Raw genomic sequence first — 21,432 nt, 5'->3', positions numbered from 1 at the left:
ACATTCTCCCAAAAGGCATTTTCATGTTCTTTCTAAACCAAAGTCAGTAACTAGAATGAATCATTGATTTGTTTAAATGATTAAAGAGCTTCAACTTACACAAAGCCTTTTTCTCCATGCATATTTTGTCTCTAGCATCCAAATCATTCCAAACTGAAGGAACTTGACAGAATTGGATACTTCTATCTGAATCATTGAACTCTAACCATCTCAATAAAAAAACAACAACGTTTTGAATCTGATTAGACCTTACACATGAGTACTGAAGAAATACCTTAAACTTTAAAATAAATTCTCAAATATCTCCAAGTCCAAGAAATATAATAATGCCTTAAGGCCTAAGGCTTACCACTCTGAAATTAAAAATAAGTAAGATAATTGACAAATCACAATGTAATTGTGTTATTCTAAATGTTGTATGATCAAGATTTATTGTAATGTTTAGGGAAAGTTGATCAGTTATTTTTCAAACTAAGTAGGATTTGAATTAACTTTTCCTTATTTCTTTAAGGTTATGATACTTAAGAATGGATAATAACACTTCTGTATTTCTTCTTTTGGATTTTTCAAAACTTTGGGAGGTACAGATTATTTATTTATCTTTATTCCTTATACTTTATTTAATGACAGTAACTGGGAATCTTCTCATTATTATTGCTTTTGTCTTTGACCACCATCTTCATACTCCCATGCATTTCTTCATGATGGATTTAGCCATGCAAGACATTGGTTCAGTTTCAATCATTATCCCTAAAACTGTTCTAAATTTTCTTACAAAGATAAGATACATTTCTTATTCTGGATGTGTTTGTCAGGTTCTCTTGTTTTTATTTTTCTTAGCCTGTGATGTTTCATTCCTTACCATTATGGCATATGATCGTTATATTGCCATTTGTAATCCTTTACAATATGAAATTATAATGAACAAGGAAGCCTGAACCAAAATGGTTGCCAGTGCATGGAATGCCAGTTTTTTCAGTGCCATATTGCACACTACTGCAACGTTCACTATTCCTTTCTGCTCTAATATCATCAATCAGTTCTATTGTGAAATCCCATATTTACTTAAAATTGCATGCCCTGGTTTATATTTAACTGAAGTCGGAATTATAAGGTTCAGTTCTACATTAGGATTTGGTTGTTTTGTCTTTGTCATTTTTACTTATGTGCACATCTTTTCTGCTGTGCTGAAAATTCCTTCTACACAAGGAAGGAAAAAGTCCTTTTCTACCTGTTTGCCACATCTTATAATCTTCTCCCTATTTTTATTTACTGCTTGCTTTGCTTATCTAAGAGATATATCTGACAGTCCATCTCACCTTGACTTCATAATTACAATTATGTATTCCATTATTCCATCTTTGTTGAATCCAATAATTTACAGCATGAGAAACAAGATCAAAGCTGCTCTTTCAAGGCTTTTTGATCTGAGGTTTGTTTCTTTTTAAGGAGGCATAAAGTGCTCATTTGTTCATTTTAAAAAAATCTGTGAAAAAGAGAAAAAAAAGATACAGCTTATATAAAACTAAGTGACCACACCGCATTTTCACAAATGTTATATCAGAAAAGAATTTTTGTTTCTGTAATTGAACATATCTCTGTTTAACATATCAAGACATATCTCTTATTGCTGTCACCCTGATTTCTGATGATTACATGAACAGATATGCACAATTTTCTGGGCAATCATTTCTTGGCTGACTTAGACCGACCTACAATCAACATATATATGAATTGCATTTCAAATTTAGTGTCATATTTTTATTTTGCCCTCAAATTAAGAAAACTACAGATGTTTAAAGTTCTTTCTAAGCTAACCTTCTTGCTTTCCACTCTTGTTTGCTGAATAAATGATGAATGGGGGAGATCTTCCTTTTATAAAATGGATTTTATTGAATTTACAATTTAAAAACACATCGACAATACATTTACAAAATAGAAAGAAAACGGCTAGGGGGAAAGAAGGAAAACACCCGGCTTAACACACCGGATAAAGGCCGGTTGGGGGGAAGGGAAAAGATATAGAGGGAGAGAGGGGAAGGGAAGGGGAGGGAGAATAGGGTAGAAAATACAATTAAAAACGAATGGTATCTTTTTGTGACAGTCTGTAAGGATCATTTCTCTTCGTCATATCCAATCTACTCCTCTTTTCCATTATGTTTAAGTTACTTTTTATCATTTACATAATTTGTCTCTGTGTAAGCCAATTACACCATGAGTCCCAGTTGTTGTAAAATGTTGAGGACTCTTTGTTTTTTAATGCTATTGTTAGTTTATCCATTTCAACACACTCACAAATTTTCTGAATAACCATTTGCTCTGAAGGTGTATGAGGTGATTTCCAACATTGAGCAAATGCTAATCTAGCTGCAGTTAGAATATGGATTATTACATATTTTGTCTTTTTGGATAAATATCTATCAGAGATCCCTAACAGGAAGAACTCTGGTTTATAGTCTATTTGTTCTTTAGTTATCTCCTCCAACCATTTTCTGATTTTTTGCCAAAATTTTTGGGTAGTTTTACAAGACCACCACGTGTGGAAAAATGTTCCTTCAGTGCTTTTGCATTTCCAACACCTTGAGCTCATGTTAGGGTTCATCTTCGCCAACCTCGAAGGGGGTAAGTGCCATCTATATAACATTTTATACATATTTTCTTTGTACGCCGCCGATTTCGTAATCTTAATGTTTTTATTCCAGATCTTTTCCCATTCTGTTAATGTAATGCTTCTTCCAATATTCCTACTCCACGTTATCATGTTCCCTTTCACTATCTCTTGCTCTAATTCTACCTCCAATAAATATTTATAAAATTTGGAGATATTCTTTTTATTTGATCCTAATAAAATTTTATCTAAATATTGTAATTTGCTATAGATTCCAAACTCTTTGATATCTTGTTTGTATCTGTTATGGATTTGTATATATAACCACTGGTCAATTTTAAATCCCTGTTCCTGTAAGTCCTGTTGGGTTCTTAATTTTCCTAAAGGGTCTAATAAATCTTTATATTTAGTCATTTTTGTTATATCCAAATTGTTGGGATGAACCATTGCCTCCATTGTTGAAGCCAAATCGGAATTTTTAAATAATGTTTTTTGCATATTTTTTTCCAATTAGTTAATAATGAATCTCTAATGAGGTGTCTATGAAAATACGACTTTAGTTTTCCCCACTTCCCATAGAAATGCGTGCCACCCTCTCTGAAGATCGTGCCCTTCTAAGGCTAAAGTTCTTTTGTTGAGTAAATTAACCCAGTCTTTTAACCATAATAAGTTGGCTGCCCTATAATATAATTCCCAATTTGGGAGCGCTAGCCCCCCTCTACTTTTTGCATCTTGAAAAGCCTTAATATTGATTCTAGCTTTTTTCCCTTGCCAAATAAATTTAAGTGTTACCTTATTTATATCTTCAAAAAAAATTTTGGGTAATTTAATTGGGATTGTCTGGAATAAGTAAAGGAATTTTGGTAAGATGTTCATTTTGATCGTGGCAATCCTGCCCAGTAAAGAAAGCTGCAGCTTATTCCAGGATTCTAGGTCTTTCTTACTTTGCTGTAATAGTTTATCATTAATTATTCTCTTTGAGCGATTTACTATGTGGTGTTAACCATATGCCTAAATATTTGACCTTTTTTGTTGCCTGTATCCCTATGGTTTTTTCTAATTCTTTCCTCTGATTCTCTGTTAGATTTTTAGTCATTAATTTTGTCTTATTTCTATTAATCTTTAATCCTGCTACTGAACCAAATTGTTCTAGTTCTTTTATTAGGTTATGTCCTTTTTCCATGGGTTCCTCTAGGAAGAAAACCATATCGTCTGCAAACTCCTGTAGTTTATATTCCTCTGCTTTGACCCTTATTCCTTGGATTTCAGAGTTTTGTCTTATCCACATTAACAGTGATTCTAAAGCAAGTATAAATAGGAGGGGTGAGAGGGGGAAACCCTGTCTAACGCCCTTTTCAATGTTTAATGGGCCTGTTTGTTCACCATTAATTAGTATGTTGGCCTGTTGGGTGTTGTAAATTGTGTGATAATGTTCTCGAATTTAGTGCCCAGACTCATGTTATAGATTTTTTGTATTAAAAAGTGCCAATGTAGATTATCAAATGCTTTCTCCGCATCTAAAAACATGAGTGCAAATTGTTTCTCTGGATGAACTTCATAATATTCTAAGACGTCAATAATGGTTCTTAGATTATTTTTGATTTGGCGGGACGGAAGGAAACCATTTTGATCTTCATGAATGTATAAATTTAAAACTTGTTTTACTCTATTTGCTATAATTGAGGTAAATAATTTATAATCAGCGTTTAAAAGTGAAATTGGTCGATAGTTGTTGATATATCTGGCATCTACGTCCTCCTTCGGAATTAGCTAGATCAACGCCCCCCTCCATGAGTCTGGCATTTTGGCTGCCAAAAGTACTTCGTTAAACACTTCCAGCATCAGTGGCCCTACTAACTCTATTGTAGCTTTGTACAATTCTACTGGAATCCCATCTGGACCAGATCTTCCTATAGCCACAAATCTGTGAATTTGTCAGAATTTTGGTTCAGGTCAGGCCCTGAAATCTCATAACCAGGACTGAAGTTTTGAGTTTATTGTTTATTGAGAGCTTCTCCACAGAACCTGGCATTGGGTACTGTGGAAATTGGTTAATTTGGTTAATTTTATTAATTTTACAATTAAAAAAAAACAAATCTACAATATATACACAAATAACAAAACCAGAAAAAAGCAAGAAAGCAAGAAAGGAACGCGAAAAGAAAGGAAAAAGAAAGAAAAAGAAAGAAGGGAGGGTGAACACTTAAAACATTTTCCTTTTCAACAGTTTGTAAGATCTTTTCTTCTTAAATTGTATCATATACACACATCTTATCCATATCTATATTTGGATTACACTCAAATAAGTTTATCCCATTCTTTTTTTATACCTTATAATACACGATCTATTTTTGGTCTAGCCATTTATACCAGGAATTCCAGTTGTTGTAATATATTGAAGACTCTTTGTTTTTTAGGGCTAGTGTTAGTTTGTCCATTTCAGCAATATCTGAAATTTTCTGGTTTATATTCAGTTTGTTCTTTGGTTATCTCCTCTAGCCATTTTCTAACTCTTTGCCAGTATTTCCTTACATAACCACCACATGTGGAAAAAGGTTCCATCTATACTTTTACATTTCCAACATTTTGGACTCATGTTGGGGTGCATCTTCACCAACCTCAAAGGAGGAAGGTGCCATCTGTAAAACATTTTGTATGCATTTTTTTTATAAGCTGCCGATTTTGTGATTTATTGTTTCTGTTCCAAATCCTTTCCCATTCTGTCAATGTAATACTCCGTCCGACATTCCTGCTCCAAGCTATCATATTTCCTTTGACTATCTCTTGTTCTAGTTCTACTTCCAGTAAGTATTTGTAAAATTTAGTCATATTTTTTTTGTTTGATCCTAATAAAATTTTATCTAAGTGCTGAAGTTTGTTATAAATTCTGAAATCTTTATTATCTTGTTTATATCTACTATGGATTTGGAGATATACCCACTGATCAATTTTAAATTCTCGCTGTTGTAGTTCTTGTCGTGGTTTTGTATTTGATCATTTTTGGGATGAACCATTGCCTCCATTGTTGGGATGAACCATTGCCTCCATTGCCGATAGTCAAATCAGTACTTATAAATAGTGTTTTTTCCGCACTTTTTTCCAATTGATTAATATTGAATCTCTAATTAGGTTTTCTATGAAAATATGACTGATTGGGTTTCCCCACTTCCCATAAGAAGGCATGCCAACCTCTCTGCAAATCGTGGCCTTCTAATAATAGTGTTTTTTGGTTAAGTAGGTTCACCCAATCTTTTAACCATAATAAAGTAGCTGCCGTATAATATAGTTCCCAGTTTGGGAACTAATCCCCCTCTACTCTTCAGATCCTGTAATGCCTTTACATTAATTCTAGCTTTCTTTCCTTGCCAGATGAATTTGAGTGTTATCTTATTTAGTTCTTCAAAAAAAAAATTTATGCAATTTAATTGGAATCATCTGAAATAGGTATAAGAATTTTGGTAAAATGTTCATTTTGATAGAAGCAATCCTGCCCAATAGTGAAAGTTGCAACCTGCTCCATGATTCTAAATCTTTCTTTACTTGTTGCAACAATTTGTCATAGTTATTCTCTTTAAATGTCTTACATTGTGGTGTTAGCCATATTCCTATTTAACTTTCTTTGTTACCTGTATTCCCATACTTACCTCTAATTCTTTTTTCTGGTCTTCTGTTAAGTTTTTGGTCATTACTTTTGTTTTTTTTTCTATTGATTTTAAGTCCTGCTACTGCGCCGAATTGTTCTAGTTCTTTTATCAATTTGTATCCTTTTTCTATTGGTTCCTCAAAAAGAAAACCATATCATTGGCAAACGCTTGCAATTTGTATTCTTCTGTTTTAATCTTCAATCCTTTGATTTCGGGATTTTGCCTGATACGTGTTAAGAGTGTTTCTAGAGTGAATACAAAGAGAAGAGGTGAGAGAGGGCAGCCCTGTCTAACTCCTTTTTCTATTTTTATTGGACCTGTGTGTTCCCCATTTATTAAGATATTAGCCTGCTGTGTGTCGTAAATTGTTGTTATGATATTTTCAAATTTAGTGCCTAGATTCATATTATAAATTTTTTGAATTAAGAAATGCCAATTTAAGTTGTCGAATGCCTTTTCTGCATCTAAAAACATAAGTGCGAATTGTTTCTCAGGGTGGGCTCCATAAAATTCTAAGACATCTATTACTGTTCTTAAATTATTCTTTATCTGTCTAGTCAGGAGGAATGCATTTTGGTCTTCATGTATGTATGGGTTTAAAACTTGTTTTATCTATTGGCTATGATGGAGGAGAGTATTTTATAATCAGTGTTTAGGAGTGAAATTGGTCTGTAGTTGTTAATATATCTGTGGTCAGCTTCCTCCTTCGGGATCAGCAAAATCAATGTTCCCCTCCATGAGTCTGGCATCTTAGCTGCCAGTAATACCTCATTAAACACTTCCATCATCAGTGGTCCAATTAATTCCATGATTGCTTTATATAATTCTGCCATCTGGCCCTGGGGTTTTATTATTACTTTGATTCTCTATTGCTGATTTCAATTCGGACCATGTAATATCTTTATTTAATAATTCTATCCATTCATCTCCAATTACTTTGTCTTTCGTTTCCTTTAAGTAATTTTTTATTTTATCCTCATTAACTTCTTTTTTATATAACTTTTCAAAATATTTGTGAATGATGTCTTTTTTCTTTTCTGTCTCATGTTGTAAGTCGCCCTTCTTGTCTATTAATTGGTATATCAATCTCTTTCTTTCCCTTTTTTAAGTTTATAAGATAACCATCTTCCTGGTTTATTTGCATATTCAAAATAAATTTGTTTAGTCATTTTCAAATTTATTTCCATTTTTTCTTGTTCCATTAAATTCAATTTATGTTTAGTTGTTATTAACTGATTTTGTACTCTTTGGTTTTTATGGGTTTTTTGTAATTGGATTTCTAATTCCTTAATTTGTTGTTGTAATTTGTTTTGTTGAGCATATTTTCTTTTATTTCTCATGGCATTATAAGAGATTGTTATTCCTCTTATAACTGCCTTCAATGTATCCCAGATATTTTGTTTAGAGGTTGCATCATTATCATTTTCCTTTAGGAAATAATTTAGTTCCTCTTTAAGCTTATTAATATGCTCTTCTTCTCTTATTAGTTGAGTGTTTAATGTCCATCTTTTCTTTGATTTTTTTCCTGCCTTTCCAAATTATTTGAATTCGGTTGTGATTGGCCCATTCATTTGGTAAAATTTCGATTCCTTTTATTTCATTTGTAGTTTCCCAATTCATCCACGCCATATCTATTCTTGTCCATATTTTATGCGGGTTAGAGTAATATGTACATTGTTTTTTTTCTGGGTTTAATCTTCTCCATAAATCCACCAAACTTAGTCCTTTCATCATTTCCTTACAAGTCTTGGGAAACCCTCTTTTCCCTTTTTTGTTCTTGCTCATATTACTATGGTCCTTTTAGTAATCAGCAATAGAGTTAAAATCGCCTATCATACAGATGTTCCTTTTTTCAAATCCTATTATTTTTTTGTGTAAATATTTTTTTAAAAATTCTTGTGCTTCATTTGGTGCATAAATTGCTATCAATAGAAATGAAATAGTATTAATTGAGATTTGTAAAACCAGAGTTCTTCCTTCCAGGTCTGACCAAATTAGATCTGTTTTTAGGTCATCTTTCACATGTATTGCAATTCCTTTCTTTTTTTGTTTATCTGCTGGTGCCGTAAATAACTTCCCTAGTTTAGGGCAAATTAAATATCTTTCATCAATTTTCCTAATGTGAGTTTCCTGTAAACATATTATGTTGTTCTTTTGTTTAATTAGTTTGGCTATTATCCTTTTCCTTTTAGTTGTCGAATTTAAACCATTTATATTGATAGATAGGAGTTTCTTTTCTTCCTCCATTTAGCTAAGTCTGCTTCGCTTTTTGTCTTGTGATAATTCAGCTCTCTCCTTGTAGTTGTTGTGGGATTGGTTCTTCTCTCTCTTGATGTGGGTAGTCATTCCCTTGGCTTTGGGGGGGGGTCCTTCTTTTTTATTTCTATGGTGATTTCAGTCTTCCTGCAAATTTCTTTTTGATTCCTCCTTAGTATTTTGGTCTTCCGTGCCTACTAACTGTTCGTAAAAATCTTGTGCTCGTTCCATAGAGTCTATTTTGATTTTCCTTTCTTTTCATGTTACTAACATCCCTTCTGGGATTAACCATTTGAATGGAATTCCTTTTTGAGTTAGATAACTGGCTAGGAATTTGTAGTGTCATCTTATTTCCCTTACTTTCCTTGGGATTTGCTTGAGGAGCATAATCTCTTTGCCCTTGTACATTATTGTTACATCTCTCGACAGTCTGAGTATTATATTTTGCACACTCCTTCTTGCAAAACAGATATGAACCTCTCTCGGACATTTATGGCATCTTGCGTAGTTGGTACTGACCCTATAAACTTCATCAAATTCCTTGAGTATGTCGTCTTTCCCTAACAGTTCGGCCAGTATTTCTGCCATTAGCTGCTCCAGTTCTTCTTCCTTTGATTCCTCCACATTCTGAAATCTCAGGTATGCAGCTGCCTTGTCCATTTCTAGGTAGACCAAGGAATCTTCCATTTCTTTGCTTACATTTTTTAATTCTTCGTCTGCCCTTTCTAAATTCTTTTCCTTTCGTTCTGTCCTTGTCTCTATTTCTTCTATCATTGTTTCATTTTTTTCCATAGCCTGTTGTAATGTCCCAATCTTGTCCTCTAATTTAAGTATGTCCGCTTTCATCTCAGCTTTTAGCTTTCCCATCTCTTCTTTTAATTCACTGATATCTGCTCTTGTTTCATTATGATTTTTGATCATTATTTCTTGCAGTTTTGACATTGATTCTTGCAAAGTTAGCAGAGTAGATTGTATATTAGCATTTGAGACATTGGATTGTTTTTTTTTTTCCTGTTAGGGATTCTTCAATGGCTTTTTGAATTTTAGGGGAAGCTGTTGCCAGGGTGGTTGTTAAGGTCGGGGTAGTCTTCCTTCCCGTTTTCAGGGCCATGGTTGTTGTAGAAGTCATTTCTTTTAGTATTTGTTTTTGCTGTTGAATTATGTTAATTATGTTGTCCCAAATTACCATTCAGTGTTATTACCCTTATGATAAAATTTCAATGTCTAATCGCTTGGGCTACCTATCTATTAAGTGGTTAAATTCAGTACTCTCAACTAGAAGTTAAGATATATAAATACGTATTATTTTTGGTCTTATGTCTTCAATCAGGCATGTAGTTTGCACAATCTATATTCCAATACTATAAAACACTATCCGACACTATATAATATTCTCTATGATAAATTTATATAACAAATATGTATAGCAAGTAATATATCAAATCAAACCAGATTTCAACTTTATAAAATTATAGGCTTTATAAATCTATATGAACTTTAATCTAATCTTATATCTTAGTATTACATATTCTAAGTATTCTAAATCAGCAATATTTTAGTCCAAAATAATATTAATCCTTCCCCAATAAGTTGATTATACTCACACACTAAATTGTAGTACTTTAACCTTTGCTAATTACTGTTTAGCATTTAATCTTCTACTTACTAATTATAAAATTCTTAACCTTGTTATTCCCCACCCAACTGGTCAGAGTATGACAATCCTTATTGTTACTAATTATTCAAAGCAATTAAATCAATTAGCAATTAAATCTAGCAATACTTTTCTAAGTAAATAAATTTATAGCTATTATAAAAAGAAAAGAGAAAATTTGCCTTAATGTCAAAGATTCAGTAAATAGAAGACAGGATAAGAAGTTTAACAGAGTAATACCAAGGGAAAACTGTAAAAGAATAAGGTAGAGTGGTAAGAAAATAGAATTTTAAGGTCAGGTTTAAATCCAACATTTGGGGGATTTTGTAGTTCTCTTCAGACACACCAGAAGGAGGGAGGTAAAAAGTGCTGAATAATTGCTGTCAGCAATCAGCCTCTTCCCAAACTTCAATTACTCTTCCCCCCCCCCACCCCAATACTTTTAAGTTCAATATCTTAATCTCCTTCACTTACTGCCTTCACCTCAGTCAGTTTAGGATCAAATAATGTTCTCCTCCAAATTGGTTAAAGGTCTATTGAGCAAATAGTGTCAAATAGAGTCTGTTATTTTATTGTGCTAAGTTCAAAGATTCAATGTATCACATTTAGTGCCACATTTCTTTCTCTTCCATAGCCTCTCTCCTCTTTGGATTTTAAACCTAGGGAATAGTCCAATGTAACAATCCACTCAAAAACTCGAATCCACAGGTCTCCTAATCTTTCCAACAGTTTCTTCTTCTACTCACAGACTTCTCCTTTCAAACACTGTAATCCACACTTTCACTTCCATCTGCCAAGCCTTTCCACCCACGCTAATCACACTTTCGCTTTTCTAGCTGCTTTTCTCTCAGGCTTCCAACAGATATAACACACAATAAAAGGAAAAGAAATCACTCGCTGGTCTCACTCTTCACTGTTAAAGTCTTTCTGCACCTCTTTCTCCACCAATCTTACAAGCTGTCACTTTCTTGCTTTGTCACATTGGAGGCAGTCCGGACTTTGGAGCCACCATTAACAGGTGGCTGGCTCTTTCGCGCTGGGCTCAGGGGATCTTCTCTTTGCTGCCAGGAGGTTGCCTTCCCCCATACTGCAACCTGAGGGTCCCCTACACTGACACAAATCTTTCCGGGATTCAGGTATCCTCTGGGGATCACACCAAATGCAAGAAGAGGTACTCTGAAACCACAGCTGGGCTTCTCCACCTCTGCACGTCCCTATCCTGCCACCGGAAGTCCGAGAACTTTTAAGTGATTTGAATATTATTTTGCCTGTTATGTATGCTTTATACATTATCCTTTTACATCTGTTTGCTTGAGCTAATAATAAAGCTTAACATCCCTTTACTCACTGATTTGTTATTGTTTCTTTTATTAAAAAAAGAAAAAATTTCCCATGTACTTGATTGCTACCCTGACATTTAGAAAAAAAAGCATTGATGAAATGAATTTGACAGTAATTTAATATATTTTTGTACTGTTTTTTTCAGAATGTTGTAATGTTGTAATATTTAATGTATAATGTTGTAATATGGGTCACCATAAGGGAAATACTTACAAAACCATGATTAATTTTACTGACTTCCTGATACACAACAACTGACTCAAACTGTCTTTCATACTTAAACTCACATGCTCCTGGTTTTCAGGCCAGCACCTTAACTCACACCAAACTAATTTTCTGACATTCCATTGATTTCATAATTACAATTTTGTATTCCATTATTGCATTCATTTAAAATCCATTAATCTTTACCATGAGAAGCAAGAATATGAATAACAACACTACCTGAAAATACCAGTCTGGCTTTCCACAATGGAAGCATTGATACATCCTAATGTTATTAATATAGAAAAATTGTAAGACATAAAGATATTTTGAATAAAAAGGGGAATTAAAAACCAAACAGGAACTTAGTAGTCAAGGGATGGACATTGCACGGTGGCCACAAAGATACAATCTTGATACAAGAAAGACGCTAAAATATAAGGTTTTAATAAAGTATGAACACAATTGGACCAGATATTAACTGGAACAAATGAAAAATTGATAACAAAAATATATTGTTATTTATTGGAAATTAAATTTGAAAGTGAGCTGGTAAAGGAGGCAATGATTGTTTGAGCTAAAAATTTTGGATATACAACACAATTAGTTAAATGGCAGAAACTGTGGGATAGAAATGTTAAACTGACTATGTCAACTGCATATAAAGAAAATTTGTATGAAATATTTTATAGGTGGCATTTTGCACCAGTAAGATTAGCAAAAATATATAAGGATAGATCTATTAAATGTTGTAAATGTAATCAAACATTTGGTTCATATGTGGTGGACATGTCCACAAGTTAAAAAATACTGGACAAAAATACATACCTGATTGGAAAAATGATTAAAAAATATTTAGATATGAAACCAGAGATATTTTGGGGGGCATTTTACCAGAAAAATATGATAAAGAGACTATATATATATACATGTACTAACTGCAGCTAGAATTGTATATGCTCAACAACAGAAGTGTGATGTGATTCTGACAGATGAGAAGGTAATTAAGAAAATATTAGAATGTGCAGAAATGGATAGGCTAATGCTTTGTCCTATTAAGGACAAAGAAGAAATGAAATACTTTTTGACATGGGACTTATTTTATCAATGGCTAGACACAAAATGCAGAAGCTAGAAAAAAGGGACATAAAAAGGATGTAAGCTCTAGAAGCCATATTAGAACAGGAAGCTTCCATACTGCCACATTCCTGTGCCCGGGAAAGTAGGAGGGGGGAATTTTAGAGTGTTGGCTGTTAGACATTATAGCATTCTTCTCTTCGGTCAAGGCCATAATATTCCTGCACGTGGAGGAGGAGTGATTGAAAGGATATCTCAAGTTGGGATGGTTGGTGATTGACTCCATATGATGGACTGATGGGTGCAGGGTTGGGTTTTGACTTTTGGATTACTAAGGAAAAACCCAGAACTCCCAGATTCAGGTTTTCCCAGATGTCCCAGTATACCTTCTCTAATAAAAGGAAACTTTGAGAAAATGCCTGTCTCGGAGTTTTTCATTGGAGTTGGGTTTTTCATTGGAGTTGGGTTTTTCTGGAACCTTGACAAAGGAAAGATGTTAAAATGGAAATTTGTTAAAATGGATAAACAAAATATTATTGTTACTACAATATTAATGTTATTGTGATACATGTTATTGCAAACACTTTGATTATGATTGCCTAAAAATAACGGTACCCAGACAACACTGCTCAATTGAAATGGAATTGTAATACAGTATACTAATAAAACAAATAAAACTTTTTTTAAAAAAAGAGGGAGAATCCAATGAAAATGTATTAAAGTATCTTTGTATATGTATATGTATTTTGTAGTATCTTAACCTTATGACTGGATAAGTAAGAAATTCATTAAAAATTAAATGTTCAACAATTATTTTACATGTTTGGTTATTTGCTTCTTTATATTTAGTTGTATACTAGACAACCTATTCCCACTGGCCATTATTTTAGACATTTTTTTTACCTAAACAGAATGACCACAATGGGCACAAAGTTGAGAATGGCACATTGGGCTGCACAGATCAGGAAGATCCTACAGGTGCAAAATAGAAGAATTATATGGAGGAATTAAGCAATCACTGAGAGATAACGATCCATCATTTAAAAAAAAAATCTTTAAAAAGACAACACAATTGGTAGACTCCTACCCTCTTATCATCAGAAAATAATAGGCCAAGTGTGAATGAATGGATTCTTATTCAAAGTTAGTCAATGAGACTTCCAAGAAGCAAAGAAACATGCCCTTAAGTAAGATTACACATTGTTTTGAAAACTCATGTAAACTGCAGGTCATTAAAAAGCTGACTTTGTATTTAGACACCTTGGTTACTGAGTGTTTTCAAGAATGCTTATCCTTGCTTGTTGATTTTTATACTTCGCCTGTTTGGAGGAAGATCAGACATCTTTCAATAATACATGCCTTGGTTAAGAAATGGACAAATTTTCAACTTGAAACCACGATTCCTATTTCTTTCTTGTCAGTTTCAAGAACTGTAGAAATCACACTGGTCAATTTTAATGGCAAAATAGGAGGGAATAGAGGGAAGAATTACCACCATTTTATTTGCAGGTAAAATGTTTTATCTCTGTGCCTATTGCAAGTCTTACTCCAATATAAAGTGGTGGAACTTAACCGAAGAAAGTTTATACAATTCTGCCCTAGTTTCTTCCAGTCTGGATTATTGCAGCATCTTCATCCTTCTTCATTTTAAGAATATCTAGAATCTTCAGTTGATCTTCAATTTCAATAGCCACTGAGAGAATGTTTGCAGTGACATAACAAGTGATTAGAATCTTATGTTACAACACACCACTTATAATTTATTTCCTAGAATAAGACTAGCAATGAAGTTTAACCCTTTAAAAAGGTTTGGCTGATTTTTATCACCACATGTTTCCTTAAACATACTTTTCAAAATTTTATAAAGCCAGTTCTTACTGGTCTAATCTCTGCACCCCAAAGGATCCATTCAATTTAACAGTAGAATATGTCTCTCTTTGTGTGAATATTTGTCTGTCACAATTGTTAATGGGATGCATGTATGGCATATTGCTATACACATAGTACACATATTAAACATACTGTATTCATCTAATACATGCTGCATTTTCATATAATTATATATTTAGATCATTTATTGACCACTAAATTAGTATTGTGAATATATTAATTGGCTTGCCAAATTAATTCAATGAACTTTAGGCAACATGAGTGTAGGACTAAATACTTTGTTTATATTATCAGTAGGGAGTAATGTGCATACAAAAAAAACACACCAATCAATTATTAAATGAGTGAGATAGATTGCCAGTCAGATTCAATGTATATTTGTATTCTATGTAAATACAGGTCATTTACCATCAATTAAAAATGTTGTGCAAATCTGCATTTCTGATTCTTCTGATCAACTCCATGTGACTCTTGAGACCATTAAACTCTAAAGAGACATTAATATCCCTTTTATTTCTAGTGTTTTTTGTGCCTGGCTCAGAAGGAAGCAAAATTTCAGTTATACTATATTTCTGCACATTATTTGGCAGTAGAAGTTTTTAATCAGAAATGACAAAATAACAAAGTAAGTATTTTTTTCACTTGGCTTTTTTTTTCTAATATGCTCTTTCATTCATAATTTTTTTTCTTCACTTCCTTGCCCCATCAATTGTTAGAAAGTTATTATGCTATATCATAGTGGTTAAAAACTGACAGTAAGTCCTGAACTCATCAGAAATATTTCCCTCGGTCTTCCTTTCATTGATTATACAGCTTTATTAAGTGTGACTTTTTGCAGAATTGTAAGTACTCTAATACAGTGTCCACTTTTAGAAGATGCATTGAAGTTTTATATTGATGAACATAATTTTAAAGATTTAGAATAAGTTATCATTATCTTAACCACCATGATCATTGATTGTCATTATCATCATCATTTTTTACAAATTTGATTTGTAGAAATTATCAATGGTAAAATAAATTTAAATAAAAAAAATGATGGTTTGAAAATAATATTCCATGAAAATATTATTATGACTGTAATTCTTCGGTTTCTGTAGTATATAAATCAGATGCAGAACTAAACTAGAAAGATATTATAGTCTTGTTTGTGCTCTAAGCTTTACAAATGTTTCAAAGATCAGTTGTGCCAATATAAGTAAACTCTAACAGATGGTACTAATCAGGATGACAAGCATTTATTTTTCAATGTAAGTTCAAATATATGACATAGTTATGATGAAAAAATACTTTTATTTTTTTCCCTGTTTCTTCTTTTTATGCTCCAGAAACTATACTTAATTTAACTTTGAAAAATGAAAGGTATGTCCAACCAAACTTCCATGACAGAATTTCTGCTGTTGGAGTTCTCGGATATCCGTGGATTACAGATTATGCAATTTGTTGTGTTTCTGATTTTTTATTTGGCTGCCATTTCAGGAAATCTCATCATTATTTTTGCAGTCATTTTTGATCACCAACTGCATACTCCCATGTACTTCTTCCTGATGAATTTAGCTATAACTGATCTTGGAACTGTTTCTGTCACCATACCCAAATCTATGTCAAATTCTCTCATGAACACCAGGTTGATTTCATATGTTGGTTGCATCTTTCAAGTTTCTCTCTTCCTCCTCTTTGCAGCTTCTGATTATACTCTCCTCACAATCATGGCTCATGACCGATACATTGCTATCTGTAACCCACTTAGATATGAGGTAATTATGAACAAAGGAGCCTGCATCCAGATGGCAGGCAGTGCGTGGCTCAGTGGATTTCTTTATGCCATCTTGCACACTGGCACCACTTTTGCCATGACTTTCTGTTCCAATGTAGTTGACCAGTTTTTCTGTGAGCTTCCACAGCTACTAAAAATCTCATGCTCTAGTTTATATCAAGTTGAACATGTACTTCTTATTCTAAGTGTTACCATAGCATTTGGCTGCTTTCTCTTTATAGTTGTGACTTACATACAGATCTTCATAACAGTGCTTCGAATGCCCTCATCAAGAGGAAGACGAAAGGCTTTTTCTACATGCATTCCTCATCTCATTGTTTTCTCAATGTTCCTGTTCATTGGAATGCTTGTGTACTTGAGACCAATACCTAATGTCTCTTCAGAAACCAATATGGTATTTGCTGTCATATATTCAGTGGTTCCACCCATGATGAACCCAGTGATCTACAGCATGAGGAATAAGGAAATAAAGCTTGCTGTATTCAAGCTTTTAAATTTAAATAACTTTCTAAAATTGATTTAGAAATAACTTTCTAAAATTGATTTGTTATTCTATAAATGTATCTTTGTATGTAGAGTGAAGATTATTTATCTATTTAAATACTGTTCTGCATTATATCAGTAAACACATTGCATGTCAAATTCCCTTTTATTTTTCCAAGGATTTAGTAGGGCAGCTGTTGAAATAAATAAGACAGTCTGAATTTATTTCCTTATTTTACAATTTTTCATACCACCCCTTAACATTGAACTGTCCTGGACTATTGGCAGAACACTAATGTTACAATATAAATGTTGAAAGTAAAACAATTACAGTAACATTGGTAAAAGCATGACAGCAGACAAATAAGCTAAAAAGTCTTCTCCATGTGTGATGACAAAGATTATTTTATTATTTACAATGGTTCATCACACAATCAGCCCAATGATTAGACTGCATTTGGCATCTTTATCCATCTATTGAATTCTTCTCTAGGGCGTGGGCTAGGCATTACTATTATAATGATTTATCATGTTCACACATACAAAACACATCTCAAAATGGTAAACATGCTTAATATGTCTGCTTCCTATTTTCCATCATAAAAACAATTCTGTTGAGTGATTTTCTGCTCCAAGTGAAGATTTTCCATTCATTTTCTAACCAGCTTCAGTTGTTTGGGTTTTAAAAATGTGTACTTATATTAACCCAGTTGTGACTGCAGTATCTCTTGAATTGTTATTTTGAGTTCTACTGATTGTACACATGATGATGATGAATATTGTTGATGATGATAATGATGATGATGAATATTGTTGATGATGATGGTGATGATAATGATGATTGTCTTGTTGTTTTGTATCTACACTCAGTGCTTCTGTACCAGAGACAAATTCTTTATGTGTCTAATCAAACTTGACTAAGTAAAATAAAAAGACCAACTACTCATATGCTAAAGATATGTATAATTTCTTGTATAGTTTGTATATCTTCCAGTCAAACCTCCTAATTAATTAAAGAAGTAGAAATTAATTCAAATAAAAAGAGTGAGAAAATTTTAGATATCAACATTGATAAAATGATATTCTGCTATAAATTGTATATTAAGTAAAATATACTGAATTTGATCCAAATTATACCAGTATGGGATGATGATTCGCGATTGGGAGTTGGCAAAATTATTTATTAATTCTAAATGCCTCTATTACTCTTCAAATGTTTGAAATCTATGTTTAAGATAATAGGGATAAAATTTTCTGAGTTTTTTTTCAAAATCACCATGAATCATCATCATTATTCATCAACTATTCCTTTTATTATTTAAATATTGAGAATTTTAAGTCTATCAACTTCACTATCAATATGTAAACATAGATACTTAAGTTGAATTTATATATATAATAAATTAACTAATCTATTTATTGCTTTTTATCTTTCATATGAATCACACCTATATTTATTGTTTCCTTAATATATAAATATTTTCCATAATGTCTCTTCAATCAACAGAATCTGAAGAGATTATGGGGAATTAAGTAGGCTCTCCATTATTAATGCATTTCAAGTAATTTTTAAAAAATATTGGAAGTATTATTTTACCAGTCCCAAATGAAAGTGCAAGTAGCTTAATAGGTACCACTTTGAGGGGAAGGTAACAGTGTTCCATGTGCCTTTTGCATATGGTCATGATGGCCACATGACCACAGAAATTTTCTTTAAACAATCCTGCCTCTCTTGGCTAAGAAATGGAGATGAGCATCATGTTCTAGAGTCAGACATGACTGACAAGAAAACCTTTTCATTTACTTTTACACTGTATTTGTTTGATTAATTTGACAGTTTGAGGTTGGGAGACAAAGAGATAAAATCAAATAATTTGAGGAAAAAAATATTTAAAATTTCCCTGTGTGTGCGGTGGTGGGGGAGCAGAGGCAGAGACAGAGACAGAGAGAGACAGAGAGAGAGAGACAGAGACAGATAGACAGAAAGAGATAGAGAGAGACAGGATAGGATGACATTTCTCTGGAATTTGCTGTTGTTTGTCCAATCTAAACAGTGGTCAGAGGACAAACTTGTCAAGATGTTAGGGTTGAGGCATTCATTTAAATGCATTATTTCAGTCCCCCCACCCCTGTAAATGTGCATCCTACATTTCAATTTCTCCCATAAAAATAAAAGGAGAAATAGGATTATTAAATAGCAAAGGTTATTTGTTAATTCATGGAAAAGAAGAATTGACAAACACTAATGATAGGCAGAGAGTATGCTCAACATTTAAAAATCTGAAACATAGAGTAAGTGATTTGATTACTTTAGCCTGAGCAGAGATTGGGTGAAGTTTTCTTCCAGCTGCCAGCCTTAGAAGCCATATTTTATTTAGAAGCTCCAAGGCTGCCACATTTAGTGCCTGGGAATTTGGGAGGGGGGATTTCATAGAGAGGTGGAAGATGAGACTCAACAACATTCTTCTCATAGAGTCAAGGACAAATTACCCTGCACCTGAAGCGGAGTGGCTGGAGGAATGTCTCCAGTTGGGAAGATGGTTGATTGGACTATGTGATGGACTAGTGGATGCAGGGGACAAGCTTTTGATTTTTCAATTAAGAAGGGAAAACTCAGAACTCTCAGATTTGGTTTTCCCAGATGTACCAATATGACTTCTTTAATAAACTTTTTATTTGGATAAACTTTGGTTCTAAGTGCTGAATGACATGTGGAATTTCATTGGAATGCTGACACCAGGAGTTGCAGACTCATATGAATAATATCACTCCATTGATGATTTGATTTGATTTTAGTGTTTTTAAACATGCAGATAGTAAAGATATTAGATGGAGATAGAAAGCTATTACAGTGTGCTTAGATGATTTGTAAATGGTGTGATATGGCTATACTATTGGAGATTATAACATGGTTATTGATTATCAAATAATTAACCTGATGGAAATGTGGGATGAAAATGTAGCAGACATCCCCAAAGAACAGTTTGGACGTAGATAAATGCAACAGATTAGGGAAGATTGATCCTGGATAATAATGGTTATGTCCAGAAAAACAAATAAGATGTATAGTGGTACCTCAGTATTCAACTGCATTGAAAATCATTGAATTTGGTACTCAGCACATTTTGATGAGCAATTTTGTCCCAGCATTTGAGTGTTTGATACTCAACATACAAATTAGAACTTATTTATTTTATTTATTTGATTTGTCAATCACTTACAAAATAATAGGTATAAGTATAAACATGAGTAAGAATACAAAAAATAAGTACAATCCAGAAGGATTGATGTTTACATGGCAAGAACAGAGACATAGAATTGATTCAATTGAGAAAGCAGAACTGTTCTACGCAGAATTTTTTGGAGGGAGAGAAGAAGAGGCAGAAAAAGAGATTTCATTAATTGAATTTCAAGAGGAACAAATGGAGATTGGAAAAGAAGAAGGCGCAGTAGGTGGACAGGTGGATATTAAAGATCAGCGTGAATTAAGATCCACGAGAGTGGCTAAATCTAAATATAAAATATAACCATGGAAGAGAAAAAACTGATTACAATAAATATAAATGGACTGAATTCAGCTGCTAAGAGAAGGAAGATTTTTCATAAATTAGGGAAATTAAAGTTTGATATAATTTGCTTACAAGAAGTACACATTAAAAAGCAACATGAACAATTGTTAGTACAACCAAAATTAGGGAAACTGTTTACTTCTTTGACTCAAAGTAAGAAAAGAGGGGTGGTTTTATATATCAAAGAGGCTACCCCAGCAAAACTGATTTACGCTGATGAAGATGGGAGAATATTAATGGTGGAAATAATGGACAACAATAGAAAGATACTTTTGACTGCAATTTATGCCCCGAATGATAAACAGGAAGAATTTTATAAAAAATTACATATTAAAATGGCTGGACTGGACTATGTTAATATAATTATGATGGGAGATTTTAATGGAATCGTGGACAATAAACTGGATTATATTGCCACAACAGCAAAGTATAATAGAAAAATTCTTCCTAAATCTTTTTTTAAAATGATAGATGAATTAACTTTAAAAGACATATGGAGAGAAAGAAATGCTAAACTTAAGCAATATACTTTCTATTCAAATAGACATTTATCATGGTCCAGACTTGATATGATTTGGATCTCAACAGATTTAATATCTAGCGTTCAAGAAGTAAATATTGAAACAAGTACTTGGGCTGATCATAACCCATTGACAATTAAATGGAAGGGACAAAAAAAAAAGATCGAGATGGACGTTAAATAATACTATTTTAAAGGAGAAAGAATTTATACAATGGATGGAGAAAGAACTGGCCTTTTTTTTTTAAAGAAAATAGAAAAGAAGACACTTCAATACAGAATGTTTGGGATACAATGAAGGCATATGCCAGAGGCTTGATAATAGACTACACAAGAAAAAGAATATTAGGAAAAGGCAAGCTCTTAAAGCCTTGGAGGATGAGTATAAAAGACTTGAAAAGAACTGCAG

General features: G+C 32.9%; 1 protein-coding gene, 1 long non-coding RNA gene and 1 pseudogene across 2 annotated transcripts in view; all 3 read left to right on the top strand.

The window, feature by feature from the left end:
• LOC148124208 (uncharacterized) overlaps positions 1 to 21,432 on the top strand; it is a 465,649-nt gene that overhangs the window by 403,483 nt on the left and 40,734 nt on the right. The window lies entirely within an intron of this gene.
• On the top strand, positions 507 to 1,590 carry LOC113448524 (olfactory receptor 14I1-like; annotated as a pseudogene).
• LOC113448523 (olfactory receptor 14I1-like) lies at positions 16,030 to 17,573 on the top strand. The gene is made up of 2 exons (XM_026719240.2): positions 16,030 to 16,946; positions 17,552 to 17,573. The coding sequence occupies exons 1-2, from the start codon at positions 16,030 to 16,032 to the stop codon at positions 17,571 to 17,573; spliced, it is 939 nt and encodes a 312-aa protein (XP_026575025.2).

Source organism: Pseudonaja textilis, chromosome Z (genome assembly GCF_049901715.1).
Source record: "Pseudonaja textilis isolate UNSWEBS1 chromosome Z, rPseTex1.2, whole genome shotgun sequence".
Lineage (NCBI taxonomy): Eukaryota > Metazoa > Chordata > Lepidosauria > Squamata > Elapidae > Pseudonaja > Pseudonaja textilis.
This window is presented reverse-complemented; position numbering and strand designations above follow the sequence as displayed.